Here is a 19,718-nt window from a genome sequence, read left to right as displayed (position 1 = left end):
TCTTACTGTATTAGCTAGGACTTGTAGCATGATGCTGAAAAGTAGTGGTGAAAGGGGGCATCTTTGCCTTATTCCCGATTTTTGGTGGGAAAGCTTAAGATTTCTCACTGTTAATGATGTTAGTTGTAAGTTTCTTGCAGTTTTTTTAAAAATAAAGTTGAGGACTTTTCCTTCTGTTCCTTGTTTACTACTATTTTGCGTAGATGCAGCTGTCAGGTGTATGTCTAAAAGGAGAAAAAGAGAATACCTCTTGTGGAGATTGCCAGTGACCTCCATGTCACTAAATTCAGTGGTCTGTTCTCAGCCCTCATTTAAGCAGTATTTGGCATAGTTGATCATTCCCTTCTTTTAAAAAAACAATTTGTTCTTTTGGTTTCCAGATACCACGTTCTTCTGATTTTCTTTCCACATTGCTAGCCACTTCTTTTTTGTCTTCTTAGCCAGTTTCTTCTCACCTCTCCAGCCTCTACACACCACAGCACCCTTGGACTTAGCCCTTGTGCCTGCTCACATCTTTATCCATGCTAGTTCCCTCGGTGACATCATACAGCCCCACGACTTTAAATACCACCCATCCACTGATGACCGCCAAGGTGTATCTCTATCCCGGACGTCCCTTCTGTGCCCCACATGTATGCTTTGATCAGTACCTCTATTTGGGTATCAGTTAGGCCTCTCAATCTTAATCTATCCAGAACTGTCCTCCTGATTAATTATTCCTACGAAATACTTTCTACTTGCCAGACTCACTATCCCTGCACAGTCCAAACATCTAGGATTCATCCATTCCTGTTCCTCAGCTTTTCCCATATCTCACATTCAATCCATTGGCAAAGCCTACCTTCAAAATGTATCTGGGCTTCTACCGGCTCTCAGCATCCCACTGCTACCATGTTGGTCCAAGCCCATCACTCCTCACAGGGTCTGTTGAAGTGTCCTAGGTCCTAGCTAGTAGCCTGGCTTCCTCCTTTGCCCCTTCTGTCTTTCCTTAACACCACAGTCAGAGTGGTCTTTTAAAAACACGGCAGGGCATGCCACTTCTAAGCTCAGACCCCTTCAGTGGTTTCCCATCCCACTCAGAGTAAATGCCATGTGGGACTCTACATAGCCTTCCCCCTCCCCTTCCCTGACCTCACTCCCCTCCATCCATCCTACTGCTCACCCTGCTCCAGCCACGCTGGCCTCCTATGTGTCCATCAAACAGGCAGGAAAACTCCCGCTCACACATTTTCCCACTTGCTGTTTTTTTTTTTCTGCTGGGAACTCTTTTTCCTGAAATAGCTGCATGGCCTGGTCTGTCAACTCTTCCAGGTCTTGATCCTTTGGTTCTCTTCCATTTGAAGCCCCCTCCCCCACGTATTCTCTATCACCCACCCCCCTCCTTTTCTCCTTCGTGGTTCTCAACATCTGAGAGCCTCTCCTACACAAATTCGCTTATTTATCATCTGTCTTTCCAGGCTGGAACATAAGCTCCAGGAGGCAGGCACTGTTGTGTGTGTTTTACCACCTCCTCGTCCCCTGCATAGGAGAACGGGGCGGGGGTGAGCGGTGTGCTATATGGTTTTGTTGGATGAATGAAGACACTTCAAAGTTTAAAAGCAGGAGGAAAATGGGGAAAGGAGCAAGGAGTGGGAAAAGAAAAAAGAGGAATTTGGTTTTGCAGGTATTTCAGGAAGAGGAGACTCTGGCTCTGAGGATGGTGGGGTATAGAAATCCAAGCGCTCAGAGGGGACCAGCTCAGTTTGCCCTCCAGCTCCAAGCTCCTGGGGCGTGAATCTGGCCTCTTGCAGGAAAGGGCATCCTCCTCTTCTGAGGGCAGGCAGGGGGATCCAGGAGACTGGGAAGGAGAAAGTGGGGAGGAGGGCAGAAGGGATGGCATGGAGAACACCGGTGAGTGTGCCAGGCTGGGGACAGAAGGCTTGACCCAGCCTTGGAATCAAATGGGGGCAATCCCAGTTTTGCCACCTGCCAAGTGTGACCTTGGACGGTGGTGCACCCAGGGCACGGTCGTGGCACTCTCCAGGTACAGACAGAAAGGGTGCTTATCTGTAAAGAACTTATAAACAATGATACACCCAAGTAAAAGTCTGCTTTTTATTATCACTGTGCAAACACTCACCCTCCACGTGAGACCAATGACCTGGGGAAACTGTTTAGCCTCTCTAAGCCTCAGTGTCCTCATCTGTAAAATGGAATTATACCTACTGCACAGTATTGTGAGGGCTACATATGCAAATGTTTGGGGTGTATGGTGTGGGGAGCCTCGTGTGGTTATTGTCAGCCATTCTTTCCCCTGCTGTCCTCCCTCTCTCCTTCCCTCCCTCTTTTTCTCTCTCTGCCCCTTCTCCTCTCTTTTGCATAGTCCTCCTTTCACTTGCAAGCAGTCATCCCTGTTCCCGCCTAGCACCCCACCTCCTTCCCGCTCTAGTGGCTGTGGCATCATTGCCTCACCAGCCATTCCTGGGGCCACCCTGCGTCTCAGCTTTCTTCAACCCTAACCGGCCGGGCGGGGTGGGGGTAATTGAGACCAGTCAAGCATAGCCCCCATTCTGGGATGAGCTGTCACCATTAGCAATTTATACTTCTGAGGCATTATTTTGCCAGTCGGTGCATAACACAACCCTCAGCCATTTTTGGTGGGGGGGTGGCAGGTGGGGCAGGGGAGAGGGGAGGAGTTGTTCTGGAAACTCTGGGCTGGGGTTTTTGCTGCTCTGACAGTTTCTTTTTCCTTTTAGGAGTCAGTCTGGTCGTCATCCTGAGATAGATCTGCTGACTGAGCCCAGCCCCAGCTCCTCACTGCGCTACTGTAGGACCATTGCTGGCTCATTGCTATCTGCGTGGGGAGGAGCGGGTGGGAGGGGAGGGTGCCGCCTCGGTTGGCTGAGCAGAGCCTGGGAACCCTGGGCACATTGTGGCTGTGTGTGTGTGGCTGTCAGCGTGCGAGTGAGTGGGAGGGAAGGAGGGTGACAGGGAAATCCCAGATGATGAAAGGCCTTTGCTAAAAGCCGCCTTCTTCAGAATGCTTCCGTTTTGCCTGGGGACAAGTTTGTGCTGAGGAGAGGTACTCACTGGGAGGTGTTCATGCTGGGACCTGCCCTGGTGGGAAGAGAAGCTCAGGAGTCCCCTGGCAGAAGGAGGGGGACAATGGGAGAGGCTGAGGCCCTCCACCCCTCCGCCCTGTCAGACTAATGATGAGTGGAGGAAATCAAAACACCTCTCAGGAGAGATAAGACCCCCCTCTTGCTTGGCCCCATCCCCACACTTTCAGGCAGGATGATTTTTCCAGGTTAAAACACCCCTTTTTCTTGGGCCCATCCCCACACTTTCAGGCAGGATGATTTTTCCAGGTTTGACCCAAATTCCTCACCTGCCCACACAGTTATCACCTGCTGGGATGAAGTGATGCTCCTTATGGGTGTGCAGGTCAGTCTGCTTTGAAAAACTGCACCTTCACTGGGAGATGATGTGTGCCCGACATCGCGTTTTGGTGCTGGGCTGCCTGCTGGGCGCTGCCCGCTTCCTTCTGTCAGACTCAGTGATCCTGAGTTCCCCTCCTCTGCTCACAGTTCCGTTTCTGCCCCCATTTCCCCCAATCCGAGCACCAAGTGGAGAGTGGCAGGAGAGGGTCCACCTGGGGCCACGGATGGGACTGGGATGAGGGAGGGATCTGGGTGAGACGAGGGCCTTTGAGGGAGAGGCAGCAGCTCCTGAGGGAGGGTGTGGTGCGGCAAGGAAGGGCCTCCTGGGGAGAAGAGGGACAAGGGAATGGGAGCCATTCTGGGGAGACAGACCCAGAAACAAGGGACTCCATTCCTGGTCCTCACCCTCCCCAGGCCTCCTGGGGTTATTCACCACCTGTCCTCTAGGGGGCGCTCTGGAAGTGGCTGGAATTTGGATTCTCCAGGCGGAACGGACTGCAGTGAGGCCCTGGTTTCACACAGACTGTTCTCCTGGCCTCCCAAGGGCAGGGCCAGGGCCTGATGCTCCCAGCATCCCAGCACCTGGTGCGGGGCGGGTCCTGGGAGAAGCGCAGATGTTTGCCCTGGTGAATGGAGGTGAGCTGCTGGGCCACCACCAGGAGGCACTTTTGTCCCGCCTGCCTAGAGTTGCCTCCTCCTCCCTGGGTCTCAAGGGAGAATGGGGGTGCCCAGCACAGCACTGAGGGGGTCCCCTGGTGAAAGCTCCAGAGGGACGTGCTCCGGCCTCAAGCTCATGTCCAGGACTGAGCTGGGCGCCCTCCCAATTGGGATGAGTCTGCCTGGTGGACTGTTCCAGACAAGCCTTCCTTCCCCCGGGGCCTAGGCCACTCTGGAATGGGAATCCCCAAAGGGATGGTCGCCAGGCCCGAGCCAACCTCGCAGCGAGAGTTGGGGAATCTTCCCTCCCTCTCCTCCTTTCCTCCACTGGGATGTCTCCTGGGCTCTGGGTAGTCATCTTTGCGATAGAGTTGGGAGGTCTGCTGGAATCTCTGTTTTTGCTGACTCCAGAGCATCCCTGTACTGTTCAGATCTCTGAGTTATTAATCAGCAAGGAGCTTAGCTGGCTCTAGGGCCCGGTCCAGAGTCACAGGGCTAGTGGGAAGGAGGTCATGAGGCCTCGTTCCGCCCTCTCCTTCCCCGGGTGTGGATGTACGTCCCAGGAATCACCAACCCTCACCGGTCAGATGCCGTGCGTTCTGGCTCATGGTGGCTGCTCAGCCCTCAGCCTGGAGCCTCCGCCCTGCTTCCTTCTGTCCCCTCTGTCCTGCTGGCCTTTGGGATCCAGCTTGCCTATCCCTCCTCCTAGGAAGCTTCCTGAGGCCCAGGGGTCAGGGTGGGCCCCTCAGTTATGTTGTCCTTTACAAAAAGCCTTGCACCTGTAATTTCCTATTTTAGGTCTGTTCTCCTGGTTAGGCTGTAAGCCCCAGAAGCATGGATTCAGGCCAGGGCCCCATTTTTAAAAAACAGTTATATTAAGGTATAATTCACGTATCATATTATTCACTCCTTTAAAATGTGCAGTTCAGTGGTTTTAATATATTCCCAGATACGTGCAGCCGTCACCACAGTCCCTTTTAGAATATTCTCATCACCTCAACAAGAAACCTTTAACTCTCCCCCCCACCCCATCTTCTCCTTCCTCCAGCCCTAGGCAATCACTTATCTGCTTTCCATCTCTACAGATTTCCCTATTCTGAGCTTTCACATGAATGGAATCATAGATACATGGTCCCTATGTCTGATTTCTTTTATCTACCATGTGTTTTCAAGGTTCATCCATATTGTAGCATGTATCAATATTTCATTCCTTTTTATGGCCATAAGTTATTTCATTGTATAGATAGATCAAATTTTGATTATCCGTTCCTCCGTGATGAACACTTGGGTTATTTCCACCATTTGGCTTTTGTGAATAGTGCTGCTCTGAACATGCACATATGAGTTTTTGTGTGGATGTGTTTTCATTTCTCTTGGGTATAAAGTCAGGAGTGGAATTGCTGGGTCATACGGTAACTCCATGTTCAACATTTGAGGAACTGCCACACTGTTTTCCAAAGTGGCCACACCAGTTTACAGTCCCTACCACGGCCTCTGGATACTGTGTCTACTGACCCCACTGGTAGGCGGGCCCTGACTGGGTCTGCCTTATTCACTACTGTGTAGCCAGCCCCTGGGCGGAGCTGACCCATGGCAGGTACTTGATAAATATATTGAGTGAATGAAAAAGTGAGTGGGTGGGTTCTTTTGACTATGCTGCCCGCCAATCTGAAACCCCTGTTCGTTCAGACTCTGTGCTTGCAATCTCCTCTGTGAACCTGTCTCTGATTCCCTTGCCGGACCTAATCGGGAGATGCTTTCCCTTGTCACTCCTGTCCTCTCTGCTTCTCATTACGTGTGACTCCCCTGAGAGGCAGAGAGCCCCTCCGGGGTTCAGAAGGTGTCATAGTCACCGTGGCATCGCCAGCTTCTAATGCAGGGCTTGGCACAGAAGAGATGCCCTGTGCGAGGCTGTGCGAGAAGGGGAGCTGCATCCCAATGCTCAGGAGAGGGGAGTCCCGTGGGGGAGTTTGTGGTGGGGGGATGGTCCTGGGGAATCAGTGGGGCAACAAGAGGGTGGCACTGCTGCCACTGAGTCTCATCTCCAGGTCTTGGGGCTCCTGAGAGGGAGAGGAGGATGGGGGTGCTCTTCCTTGGCCAAGCAGCCACCCATCTTCCCTGCTTTCCCCAGGCCTGCAGCGGCCCTGCCCCGAGCACCTGGGACACATAGTCCAGGATGGGGAAGCAAAGCCCAGGCTTGGAGGCCGCTAAGTACAGACATGATAGGGGCCCCATGGCCTTTCCCTAGGACATATGCAGGGGACCATGTGGTGAGGAGTCTTATGGGTACGAGGCCCATGGCTTCTAACATGGCAAGTGACTCACCAACTATTGGGGTGGGATGGGCAGATTTTCATTAGAATCTAGATCCACATTTATTCCATTTACTTGCCAGTCATTCATATGTAGTTTTTGCATTTGTATAATACCTTCCATTTCCCCTCCCCTGGCCCCCGGCCCCCAAAAGCGGCTCATAGTTCTCCTTCCACGTCAATGCCCTCCACAGAAGAGGGTGAATAATCTTGATTCCTGTAGCCTGTGAACAGTCAGTTTATTGGGGGCAGAAGTGCCCAGAGGCTCATGGCTGAACGGTGGATCCCTGGGTGGGTGGGGCTTCTGCAGATGCTGCACTACGGGGAGATGGAGGGCAGGTGAGCACCTCCTCCTTCCTCACAGCCCCTGAACCAGAGCCTCCAAGTCCGCTGAGGCAGTCCCTCATCACTGTAGCCAGGAAATCATGTTCGTATTAGACCAAAGCAAGCAGAACTCGAGAGGGAGCAGGACAGGGGTTCCTATGTACACGGGCAGGGGTTAGGTTGATTCCCTTTGAACAGATAAAGTCAGTCTCCCTTCGTTGAGAAATATTCCATGTCTCCTGGCCTTTGTGATAGGCATTTCTCAGCCATTGGCTGCCAATGTGAGCTCAGGGAAAAGAAGGATTTCTATAGTGCAAGTTCAACACACCTGAGCAGATAAACCTATGCCCAAAGACCAACTCTTGATTCTGTATGCTAGCTGATGACCACTGACAGATCCTAAGTGATCCTGAAATCCTGGCCCTTGGCTTTGGAATTCAGAATGGGATTCTGGGTTGTCTCTTTTTGATATTTGCAAATGTGCATGTATGAGGTGGATGTTAAAAGAACTTTACTTTTCTTAGGCGCATGAGAGCCAGAGGTAAGACAGGTGGGGAACCACCAGGGGTAGGGGAGTCTGGCTTGGTGGGGAAATTTCCATGGGATAATCCACAAAGCAGAACTGTGATGTGCCCATTTGGCCTTCTCATGGGGAAGAGAAGTGTTTGGGGGCTGCGGCCATTCTCTTGGCCACACTGGGGCCTGATTGCCAGCCGTCCACGGATACGGGGATGCGTTCTTTTTCTTTGCATCCCACCCGCACCCCAGGGTCTAGTTCAGGGTCTGCACACACCTCAGTGAAAGATGACGCTTGAGGATACCTATGGGGCAGCTCCCAGTGTAAACTCAAGGGAAAACTTTGGTTAGTATAGGAAGGTGGGATTTTGAAATAGCCCTGTCTTCAACTCTGGTGGGTGGGGGCAACATCCAGGCTGGGGGCTGGTGCCCTGCCCCTTGGGCTTCCAGCCTCTGGAGCTGCACTAACATTTGTGGCAGGAGGAGCCGCCCCCAGCTGCTAGCTTCAGGCTAGAGCCCCGCCCGCCCCCACAGCCCAGGGGCGCGCAGGGTGCGTAGAGTTCACCGGCGCCCACGATGCTGCAGCCCCCACTACTGTCGAGGAAACTGGTGCCCCCTGGACAGTACGCGGGTGTGCTGACCACGCACGGCTCGTAGAGGACAGCGCCTTTGGAGCTGCTCACAGCTGCGGAGAAGGAAGGGATGCTCAGGGCCCTGCACCACGTGGCGCTAAGGACATTGCCCCGAAACATCTGAGCCAGGCCATGTCCCCACCTCTAAGGACACTCCTACCCCAGCTACCAACTTCCATGGCTCCCACCCCATCCATGTAAAGTGCTGGAAGTTCCCCACATGTCTGTCTTCTAGCTTCTGTTTTACCCTCTCTGTTTCTACTTGTCTGAGTCTACTTTAACACCCTTCTCCAGAAAAGCATCCCCTTGTCTGGAGGGTTCCTGGCAGCTTCTGGGCCCTGAAGCACTGGGATCATGCTGTATATCTGCTCCTAATTCTGACTGCCAAACATATGGACAGCTCCCAGGGAGAGCCTCTCCATCCCCGAGGAGCTCCGGGCAGACAGGACTCTTCCTCTGGGTGGGGCAGGCACGCTGAGGTTTGGGCCCGGGCAGGGTGGTCTGTCTGTGTTGGATTGATCAGCCCCCAAGACCGCAGAGCCCCTGAGGAGTGCTCATTTACTCACAGATATTCACGGGCCCGATGCCTTCACACAGCCTGGGGAGGGGGAGAGGAAAAGGAAGACAAGGTAACTGCATCAGAGAACGAGGCCAGGAAACGCGCGGCCCCCCTCTGCCTGCCCGCACCACGGACCCCGTCAATGAGGAGGGCCTGCAGGCTGTGTGCTGTTTTAGGCTTTCGACGACTGCAGGATGAGCAGTCACAGCAGCAGCAACCCGAGGACGGGGGAATGTACACACCCGGTGCGCATCATTGACTCACCTGTGCTCCTCGCCCTCCAGCAGGCGCCGGTAGGTGGCGATCTCGATGTCCAGGCCCAGCTTGGAGTTCATCACCTCCTGGTACTCCCTGAGCAAGCAGGCCATGTCCTGCTTGGACTTCTGCAGGGCCTCCTCCAGCCCCGCCAGCTTGCACTTGGCATCTTCGAGGGCTGCCTCGCCCTGCTTCTCCGCCTCGGTTATGGCGCCTTCCAGTTTGCAGCGCTGGGGGGCAGGGCAGAGAAAGGCATTACTGGGGGCCCTGGAGCCGTGGACTGAGTCTCAGAACAGGCAGAGCATGGTCATTGTGAGATAACAGAAAAAATATATAATCGTATTGGTCTCTGCTCCCGGTTCCTGGCACCACCAGGAGCACCACCTGGACCTGTGATGGGCATCTGAAGTGGCGGCAGTCTTGTGGGACTTAGTGGGCAGCCCCTGACCTGTGGGATCTCATGCTATCTCTAGGTAAAGAGTGTCAGAATTGAGTTAAATGATAGAACACCCAGCTGGTGTTGCAGAACTGGCTGATGTGGGAAACTCCCCCATACAACTGATGTCAAAAGTGGGAGTGTAATTGTGTGAGAGTAAAGGAGAGACACAGGCGGAAGACTGAGGTTTTCCTCCAGTCATGGTTACGGGCCAGATTCCAATCTGCTGGGGCTTCACCCTAGGATTGTGACATCTAGTTCCTCCAGGGGATTGGGACCAGTTCTCCTGTCTAGAACACCTCAGGGAGATCTGAGAGTCTCCTCTTAGATATGCTGAGCGATTGCTTTATGGCTAATAGATTTTAATAACTTTAAATAATAAATATATTTTAATTAAACATTAAATAATCATAAATGTTAATAGATTTTAAGCATCTGCCTGGCCTTCACTAGCCTAGGAGAACAGAATGAGTCTTGTTTTATGAATCTGCAGAGTCACCTTGAATTTCAGGAGCATAGAATTACAGAGTCTTTGGTTGGAAGGGGCCTGGAGAGCACCCTTTCCACACTCCCATTTAGTGAGCGTCCTTGCTATTTCATCTTGATAAAAGTCGCTTAGCCTGCTGTGGACCTTGCCGGCTCCTGAGGCTGCTCGTCCTGCTGTGGCTCAGCTCTTCTGTAGAAAGGGCTCGCTCCCTCCAGGGGAGGCAGTGCAAGTTCATTCCCTCCTCAGTTGGGCTCCCAGAGGGGATGGACCCGCCCGCACGACCAGGACCAGACGGTGGGTCAGCCTGGAATGAGCCTCACCTGGGCTTTGACATTCTCAATGTCTTGCTGCAGCCGCTGGATCAGCTTTTTCATTTCCAGGATTTCGTTCCTGCGGTTGTGGAGGTCGTCCGCGTGGTTCCCGGCAGTGCGCTGCAGCTCCTCATACTGTGGGACAGGGAGGTCAGAACCTGGGTGCTTACACTGTGGCACCTCCCAGCCCCTTCTCACACTGTCCCGAGTCTCTCGCCTTGTGACTTCCTGGCTCAGGTGCTTCTGGATTCTTAGACTTGTCCTGCTCCCCATCCCCTTCCCATTTCTGGTCCATTTTGCGGTCTTTTCCTGTGCTGCTCCTCGGTCCCTTCTCACCTCCCAGCCCTGAACCTCCAGGCTTTATTAAATTCTTCTCTAAGCTCCAGGCTGGCTTCCCTTCTATTTAGCTGTTCTGTGTCTCATCTTTTTCTCTCTTTTTCCCTCCTTTTGCTCCACCCCTGCTGTGGACCGTGGAAGGGGTTTCTGTGCTCAGTCTGGGATCTAACAGGTCTTGGGTTTAACAGACTGAAGACTGAGGACACACCGTGTCTGCCCACCAGATGTGTATATTCTCTTTCAAAACAATTGAAAACAAAATGCAGTGTTACTTCTTATCTTGGCTTAATACTTTTTTTTTAACCTTGCACTTTGAAGCTAATTTCTGAATAGAGTGTTATAGATTACATTTATAAATTTTTAAAAATTAGCTAACTTTATATTTCCTGCTTATAAAGGATGAGAGCATTTTGCATAGAAAATGTATAACAAGAGTTAAGCACAAATCACTCTCTTTAGTTATTGTGGGAAAGCTTGCAGTTGCCTAATTAATATCCACTCTCCTCTTCAAACAGAAGCCCCAGTAAGAGAATATTTCGCAGCTTTCTCATCAATGATGCCTATGGCCATTGCTAGATAGGGTTTCCAGGAAAGCTGTTTATAGTGAGGGATGATTCAATTGGCATATTTCTTTTGCCCTCGGTTCTTCTTTCTGCCTGGAATGAACATGTGAGATTGGTGGTATTGCAGCCATCTTGGGACATGAGGCAACCATGAAGATTAAAGCAATGCATTAAGAATGGCAGAATGGAAAGCTAGAAGGAGCCTGTTTTCCTGATGGTAGCATAGAACCCTGGTGTCATCCACAGGCAATCTATTTCTGTACTTCAAGTTATTTGAGAAAAAAGCTAAATATCAAGTGAAATTTGTTTTACAGATAAATACAATTATTAAATAATAGAGTTAGCTTTCTGGTCTAACTTAGGGGAAACTGTAGTTGGTTTCCCTGAGCATACCTGACTGATGGGTAGCCCACCTGACTGGATAGAAAGGTTGGAGTGAGACCTGGTCGTGGATAGGCCACAGACTGAGTCATAGGGAGCTGACTCCAGACCAGGGTTTGATACCTTGATAACCATGGATCTCCAGACAAAGGGCAGAACATTGCTCAGGATACTTCCTGGACACTGGTCCCCGTTGACTTCAGAAAAAAGTCCAAGCTCTGTGGCTCTGCTGTGATCTGGCCCTGTGTCTCTAGCCCCATCTCCTTTGTGGTGTTTCATACCGGCACCTCCCTTTCATGCTTCCGCAGCCTGGCTCCTGCTGGCCCTCAGCCAGGCGTACCCTTCCCCCATGCTCTGCTTATTGAAATCGTACTTGGCCTTCAAGAGCCAGATCCAATGCCAGTGCCTCTGCCTTTCCAGATGTAATTTATTGCTTCCATCATGGTCAGACTCCCTTAGCCTGTCATTCGATCTTAACTTCCTTGTATTTCTGTTTGGTTGGTTACGCGTTTCTCTCCGGAGGACTGTAATTCTCCTTGAGAACAGGGCTGGTCTGACTCTTAGAATCCTCGTGGTGCCACACACCTCAGTAAGGCCCTTCTTCCCAGGCCACCTTATTTGAAACTGTATTCCCAACGCACTCCCTACGTGTCACCCTGATTTATTTTCTCCTTAGCACGCATCCATCTGACATACATTCACTGTACTTATATGTCTGTTCCGCCCCTGCCCCTGCCTCTAGAATGAAAGAGATACGAAGGCAGGGGGTGCTGTCTGTTCTGTTCCCTGCGGGTCTCCAGCATCTAGAATGGTGCTTGGCGCACGATGGATGCTCAATGAACAGTTGTTGAATGAGTGAATGAGTGAGTGAGTGAGTGAGTGAATGAATGGGGCTTTTCACAGATGGATGGCTGAGACTGAGATGATAATACTTGTTAAATCGAATTGCCCTCAGGGACACCAACTGGCTTCCCAGCAAACCCCTCATTACCGTAGTATGAGGCCACCTTAATCACTGTTTCTGCTCTACCATTAGTAACCACTCCATGCCATTAACCTCCACCTACGCCTTGAAGCCCAGAGCCCTCTGCCATCACTGCCAATTAGTGTTCCGTAAAGGTTACTTAGAGGAGCACTTTCAGCGAGTCTGTGGGTGAATAAAGCTGGGGCGTCCTGATGACAGGCCTGGGCTGTCTGCGGGGTCTCCCACACGCTCAGCGGAGACCTGGCCTGGGGCCTGGGACTTGGTGCCTGGCGGAAACAGCAGGGCTGGTTGCAGCGTGGCTCTCACTACCTCCTCACCCGCTTCCTGGGGGAGCATGACTCCGGGGCCCCTCCCGCCCGCCGTGGGCCTCACCCGGCGCTGGTACCAGGCCTCCGCTTGGGCTTTGCTGCGGCTGGTGATGTCGTCATACTGGGCCTTGACCTCGGTGATGATGCCGTCCAGGTCCAGTTCCCTGCTGTTGTCCATCTTCACAACGACCGAGGTCTCTGAAATCTGAGACTGGAGCAGGCAGATCTCCTGGGGGTGGGGGGTGGCCCGGGTGAGAATCGGGGAGCTCTTTGAGGGTAACGTGGGGGAGAAAGGGGGTGGGGAGGAGAGGGTCTGGCCTTCCCGCAGCAGACTTGCAGGGACTTTGCCTAGCTGTCCTGGCCTTCGATCACTGACCTGTTCCCCATCCCCACCCTCCAGTTACACAGAGACCCAAGAGCCAAGGTCCGGGCCATCCGACTCTGCGAGTCTCTCTGCCTGAGAACCACTGTCCCATGCTGATTTTTGTCATCTGCTCACTTTTAAGTCAGCTTGTCCTGAATCGTACCCACAGGGCAGGGGCTTCCCCACCCCGTCACCCAGCCGGCCTGGTCTCTGGCCGACCTCATCATACAGGCTTCTCAGGAAGTCAGTCTCCTGGATCAGAGCCTCCACGTTGGTCTCCAGGTCAGCCTTTATCAGGAAAGCCGTGTCCACATCCTGCAGCCAGAGCAGTGACAATCATAACCTGGGGCCACCTCCCGGGCAAGCTGGTGGCAGGTGTGGGACCCACTTTTCCCCAGTTAGGCCCGTATGGATGTGAAGGGGTGACAAAGCTCAGATGTAGAGAGGGGTCGCCAGCCCCAGGACCCCATGCCTGGGCCTGGCATCCCAGCAGGGAAGGATTTGGAGGAAGTAGGGTTCCAGGAGCTTTGAATGTAGGTCCTTAGAGCTGGAACTCAGGCCAGAAAATACGGAGCTATCTATCTGAGGGCTGATCATGATGGCTTTCATTTTTGGAGGTGTGAGCCAGAGTTTTGGTAGCTACATCTCTAGCTTCTTGGGCAGGTGTAGACACAACCCTTAATGTGAGGTGGGAGGTGGTGGCCAGGTCAGTCACTGCCCTTTTGCCAGGGGTGGGAGGCTGGCCTTCCTCTCTTCCAGGGCCAGTGGGGCTGGCATCGGGGTTTGTGGGTGGGCGGGCTGCAGGCACGTCTGGGAACTGTCCAGAGGCTGAGTGGCCCCCAGGCCCACTGGTCCAGCTTAGGAGGCGTACATCCTCCCTCACCTTCTTCAAGGCAACAAAATCATTCTCAGCACAGGGCCGCAGGGAGAGCTCCTCTTCGTATCTGGTGGAATGGGCAGGAAAAAGATGTTTTATTTGGGCTCGTAGGGTTTGGAAGGGGTGTTGGTACGAGGCCTGAGGAAAGGAGCCTAAGGGGGCAAATTCGTCGCTCACTGACTGACTGTCTGAAGGAGGCACCAGGTCCAGCTGTGTCTCTGGACACCTCTGGCTCCTCCAGCTACTCAAGATGATCTTTATCATAGACTCTCATTTGTCCCTTTGCAAGTTTACCCCCTACCCTATTGCCCAGCAACCTGTCCCTGTGATGAATCATTCTCTGGGAAGTCCTTCTGAAGGCTACCCTTTATTCTATCTTGCTGCTGAGGAAGCTTACTTCATCTAGTCATTTCCTCTGGGAAGGCGATGAAGAGCTGGCTGCCTGTTGCGGGCACAGCTGTCTTTTCTGAGCTGTTCCGAGTTGACTGCAGTCACTGATCCTGTGTCTCTGCTGCCCAGGAGTTCTGAGCCTGGCCTCTACCTGCAGCTCACTTGCAGAGGTAGCAATTACCCACTTTACCAGATCCTCAGAGACAGCTTGATTGTTTCCTCTGGGCTCCAAGGGAGCTCCTCGCCCACTCACTGGCCCCCAAGGCAACGGAATCAGGATCAGGGGGTTCAGTCAGGCGGAATGACTCAGCTTCCCTGCGCTTCCTGGAGCCCCTCCTTCCGTTTTCCAGCAGAACTCGGCTGCGGCAAAGGCACTGGGCGCTGAGCCGGCCGCTTGGGTTACAATCTTGGCTCTGTCCTGTGCTAGTCATGTGACTTTGGGTAAGTGATTTGGCCTCCCTGGGCCTCAGCTTCATCATCTGTAGAATGAGGATAACACTGGTTCTGCCTCACAGAGGTGCTGTGCGTTAAAAATATCACACAAGCTAACGTCTGCCAAGCCAGGCCAGTGCTGGCACAGGGTACTGTGCGTTTGCTATTCTTGTTAAAAATCCCCTCTGCTCTCATCCCTCTCCAATTGCCCCACTTTTAAAACCCAAAGTCCTCATCTGGAGCTGCAAAATATATCTCCTCCACCTCTCGTATCTTATCCATCACAAAAGGCATCATTCCTGCTGAGAGCGCTGGCCTCACCCCAGCCACGGTCTCGCCGCATCTCGCCTGTCACAGTGTGCTTGACTTGTTCTCTCTCACTTGGTCCTTCCTTGTCACAGTGTGCTTGACTTGTTCTCTCTCACTTGGTCCTTCCTTGTCTCCTTTTCTAGGGTCTACTCTGGGCTCCTCTTCTACAAGAAGCAACTGGAATGAAACATGGCCTTCAAGGCCCTTTGCAAAATGTCCCCTCCCCTGGGAAACCTTCCTGGGCCCCTTCTGCTCTCTCAGTCTCTTGGGGTTCCTCCCCTCTTCTGCCTTGTACCACGCTGTAGCTTTTGATGTGCACGCACGCACGCACAGAGGTCTGCGTTTACTGGACCAGGACAGCTTGAGGGAAGCAGCCAGATCTTCCCAACTCTATCACAGCCGTACTGCCCAGCACAGCAGCTGGCCCCGAGTAGACATATAGTTGACACCTGCAGCATGTGTGTCCCTAACGTGGCTCTCTGCATACTCGTACGTCTCTTGTCAATGGAAATGTATCTCTCTTGACCCTTCCCCACTCACATAAGACACCCACCCAGGACCATATGGCAATTTGTCTGGGCCTCCACTTCTCACAAGAAGCACTGGATCTATTAGCCGGTGAGCTCTTCACTGACATGTGCCATAGCTACCTGCTGCTGTGTGAGTCAGGTCTGGAGCCGGCTACATACCCTTAACCACCAAGAACTGGGAGGGAGACAGGGAGACGGAGCACCTGGAAGTGAGAGAAGGGGCGATGGCTTCCAGCTGCGACAGGCGGTTGCGGAGTGGGATATATTAGCCAGGATGTCGTGAAGAAACACTGAGAGAGGCTCATCAGGGTGAAGGAACAGGGGAGTTGAAGCTTGAAGGGAGGAGAAGGAGGGTTTGGGGATCTGCTGAGGAAAATGGAAGTGTTCAGGGTCTGCAAAGGGACTGCTGGAAGATAAGGTAGAGCCCAGAAATGCAGGAGAAAGCTTGTTTGACGCAAAGAGAGGAAGAGGGTGGTGGGAAGGCAGGTGATGACAAGTTCAGAGTTTTGGAGGTTCTGCCGTGCCAGCGGGCAGACACCCTGGATGCTCTGCCTACGTTATCCCACCTACCTGCGCTACCACCTGGTGAACTAAGTTTCTGGCTTCCCATTTTAAAGGTGGGGAAACTGGAGCCCAGACTGTTTATGTCACTTGCCCTATGTCCCCGACCAGGTGACAGCAGAGCCAACTCACTTTTTCTTGTAGGCTTCCAGTGCATCCTGGACGCTGCAGAGCTCTGACTCCAGCCGGGCCCGGTCCCCGGCCGAGGAGTCCAGCTGCCTCTGAAGGGTACAGATGTAAGCCTCAAAGATGGGCTCAATGTTGCTCTGCAAGGACCTCTGCTGCTGCATGAAGTTCCACTTGGTCTCCAGCAGCTTGTTCTTCTGCTCCAGGAAGCGGACCTGCAGCCAAGGACAGGATGTTGTGGGGAGGCAGGGACCCTGGGGACCACGGCTGGTGAGAGAAAGTGCTGGGGCAGGGGTGGGGGCAGTGAGATCGGTCTGTGCGCTCACTCTCACTCCCAATGCACTGCTCGATGGGCCAGCGCTTTCAGGGTCTCTGTGCGGACCGGCCCCTGCGGCTGTCTCTGTGTCTCTGTTTCTTTCCTGCCCGCGGCAGTGTGTGGGACCCCACCTTCCACGCACGGTCACATGCAGTGGTGAAAAGAGGGTTGCCCCAAGAGAACTGAGCAGACCCTCCTTCCAGCCCTGCCTGCCTGCCTCCCACGAGACCTGTAACCTGGGCCAACCCAATCCAGCCCTCACTTTGCTGCCTAAAGCTCTTACTTGGGATCATATGGGAAGCATTTTGTACATCGTACTAATGTAAGCCTGTGATTACACTGGAAATTGGGGTTTCCTCAATTACGGCCCAGGAGCGCCCAGGGCCACCCAGGGGAGGAAGATCAAAGGCTGCGTCCTAGCACTCTGACCTACTCTGCCCCATCCTGTATGGCTGAGTCCAGAAAATGTCCCTGTCACTGTAATGTGGAGGGCTACTGGCCTATTCCTCCATGTTTGTGGCTTGGAAACCGAGGTTAGGAGAAGCTGAGTGAGTTGGCCACAGCCACCCAGGTCACTGGCAGGGAGAACATGGTCTCCAGCCTGCGCCCTGGGATTTTGCATCTCACCATGTTGCCCTGCTTCTGGTCAACGGCCCCATCGCCAGGATGCCCCCAGTCTCATAGAATGTGGTTGACGTAGCAGACAATTGGGGCCCACGTTGTTGGAATGGGTTTACAACCAGAACTTAAAGAGCTTTCAAACGAATAAGTTCAACAATTCCCCTGTACTAGAACAAGTTTTTTTTTGGAGCACTTTTGTATATATTACCTCCTTCAATTCTCGCATCATCACCAACCCCCTTCCCACCGGGCAGCAGGGTTCCTGCGACTGGGAGGTGAGTGGTTTGCAGAGGGCCTGAGGGTAACTGTCAGGAGTGAGCTAACCCCGGGCCTCCGTCTCTCCTGACTGCCGGCCCAGGACTCTTTGTCCTAAACCTTGGGGTCACCAGAAACACTGACCCAGCCCCTGGCATGCATCCTGACCCAAAGAATCTCCCTGGGGAGTGGGGACAGGCCCAGAGGTAGCTGAGGGTGACAGGCCAGTCTAGCACCTTCCAAAGGCAGCATGTCACCCTTCCCTGAAGACTTTCAGAGCTGTGGCTCTGGAATGACAGATGTAAGACTTTGGTCATGGTCCTGTCGTGTCCCTGGCTCTGACTGTTTCACCTTCTCCTCATTCCAGGCCTAAGCTAATGGCAAATTCTGGGGTCACAGTGCCCATCCCTGCCTCCAGGCCCAAGGGTCTCACCCCAGCTCAGACACCCAGAAGGCAGCTCTTTCATTAAAGGCTCATCAGGGAGGACAGGTCTTTGCCTCTTGGTTGCTTCTCTCAGTATCTATCATTGCTCTGGAAGTTCCTCTTGTAGTCTGATCTCAGGCCCCTTTGTGATTTTATCAGATAATATTCAGAGAGAGATGACATGTTAAAAAAAAGGACTAGCAAGCAGAAATGTCAAGTGCTGAGCCTAATCTGACCAGCTTTCAGTGATTAGGGGTCACGGAGCACAGGGGAGGCCGGTGGATCCACAGCGGCTTCTCTGCAGTCTCACTCTCCCTGCCCCTCTGGAGCGGACACAAGGTGCTTCCTGCCTCCCACGGCCCTGGAGCCGCGGGCCCGCCCCTTACCTTGTTGATGAAGGCCGCAAAGCGGTTATTGAGGCACTTGATCTGCTCCTTCTCGTCCCTTTTCACCCTCTGCACTGTCGGGTCGATCTCCAGCTCCAGTGGGACCAGCAGGCTCTCATTGATGGTGACAGGGGCGATGCAGGCAGGAGGCCCGCAGGTGGCGCCCACTCTGTACCCGAAGCCAGGCAGGCCACCCCTGGAGGCGACCCGGGGCCTCCCGAAGCCCACATTGCACAGGCTCCGGGAGCCGAGGCAGCCCAGGGCACGGAGACCCCCGCCACCACCCCCGACCCTGCAAGGCCCCTTGCTCACTGCATAGTGGGTGATGATCTGGGGGAGGACAGCTGAGCATGAGCTGAAGCCACCTCTGGAGCCCTGCTGGAAGGAGCGGCACGACATGGCGGGGGCGGGGGCAGAGAGACGGGGCACTGGCAGGAGGGTGGAGGTGCGAGTTATCGGCTCAGCTCAGCCTCCGTCCTTTTATCTGGTAGGGGATGGAGGGCCGAGCTGGGCCACACCCCAGATCACCATGAAATCAGGTTTATGAGCTTGGCATATTGGCAGCTGCTAGGTACCAAGGTGGATAATTAGGGTAGCAAAGAGCAAAGAGCTGGAGCCAATGGTCAATGCTGGTGGGCCCCATAAAAATCCTATATGTCCTCCTTCCTTGTTTACAGGGGTGATGAAAGGGGTCAACCAGACAGATACGTTTGGCTAATTCAGTGGCTCGGCCTCGAGGAAAAGGAGAGTCGGGACTTTATGCCACTTCATGGGGGCATGAGTTATAAACCCTGGCTGCTCTGGGATTAGAGACCAAATTGGAGGTGCTTGAGGATGTTCTGTATCCCCAAGGCTGTTTCTAAGTTTTTCTGCAGATGCTCCAGACCCAGGTGCCCGCTATGGGTGATCCTAGGAGCTTCCAAGGAGGAAGGATCTGGGCTGAGAGAAGCCTCCCTAAGCAGACAGGGCCCTGGCCCTCCTCAGGTCAGGCAGGGTCCTGGCTCTGGCTCAGCTAACCTCGTCCCACTGGCGCTCCTGTGGTAGAAGGCTCCAGACACAGACTCTTGTCTCCAGTGACAGGTTAGTCCAAGAAAGGCTGCAGGGGACTCAAGAGGGGATGCCTTGTGCTTGAGGAGGGGAGAGGATGGACTCTTTGGGCCTTGTATGGCTGTTAGCATAACTGACACCATCTTGGGCCTGTGCGCTTCCTCCTGAACTTCTGCTGAGCTTACCCAGGACTGTACTGGGCAGTGAGTCACTTCTCTGTCATCAAGGGTTTTGTAGTTAATAGATATTGTTTAATAATCATTAGGACCAGGTGGCCCCTTTGCTCTGTTAGTCCCCAAACAATGTTGAAGACCTTCCTTGACATATTCCTGGCACTCATGAGACTAGTTAACCATTTGTAAATCGTTTGTTTGTTTGTTTGTTTTGAGGGGGAGGTAATTCGGTTTGTTTATTTATTTATTTAATGGCGGTACGGGGGATTGAACCCAGGTCCTCGCACATGCTAAGCACGCAGTTTACCACCGAGCTATACCCCCACCCACATTCATAAATCCTGACTTAGGAATGCAAGTCTTGTTTCCAAGCACCTACCCCAGTACCCCAAGTTAACTATAAAAATTGTCCCAATGGTTCCTTGA

General features: G+C 53.1%; 1 protein-coding gene across 1 annotated transcript; it reads right to left on the bottom strand.

The window, feature by feature from the left end:
• Positions 1 to 6,608: 6,608 nt before the first annotated feature.
• Positions 6,609 to 18,543, bottom strand: KRT82 (keratin 82). Its single transcript, XM_006203010.4, has 9 exons — positions 18,073 to 18,543; positions 16,077 to 16,285; positions 13,729 to 13,789; positions 13,065 to 13,160; positions 12,546 to 12,710; positions 9,918 to 10,043; positions 8,684 to 8,904; positions 8,427 to 8,458; positions 6,609 to 7,913 (listed from the first exon to the last, which is right to left on the bottom strand). Exons 1-9 carry the CDS (start codon positions 18,469 to 18,471, stop codon positions 7,693 to 7,695), a joined length of 1,530 nt encoding a protein of 509 aa, XP_006203072.2. The 5' UTR covers positions 18,472 to 18,543; the 3' UTR covers positions 6,609 to 7,692.
• Between the last annotated feature and the right edge of the window lie 1,175 nt (positions 18,544 to 19,718).

This window comes from Vicugna pacos, chromosome 12 (assembly GCF_048564905.1).
Source record: "Vicugna pacos chromosome 12, VicPac4, whole genome shotgun sequence".
NCBI lineage: Eukaryota > Metazoa > Chordata > Mammalia > Artiodactyla > Camelidae > Vicugna > Vicugna pacos.
This window is presented reverse-complemented; position numbering and strand designations above follow the sequence as displayed.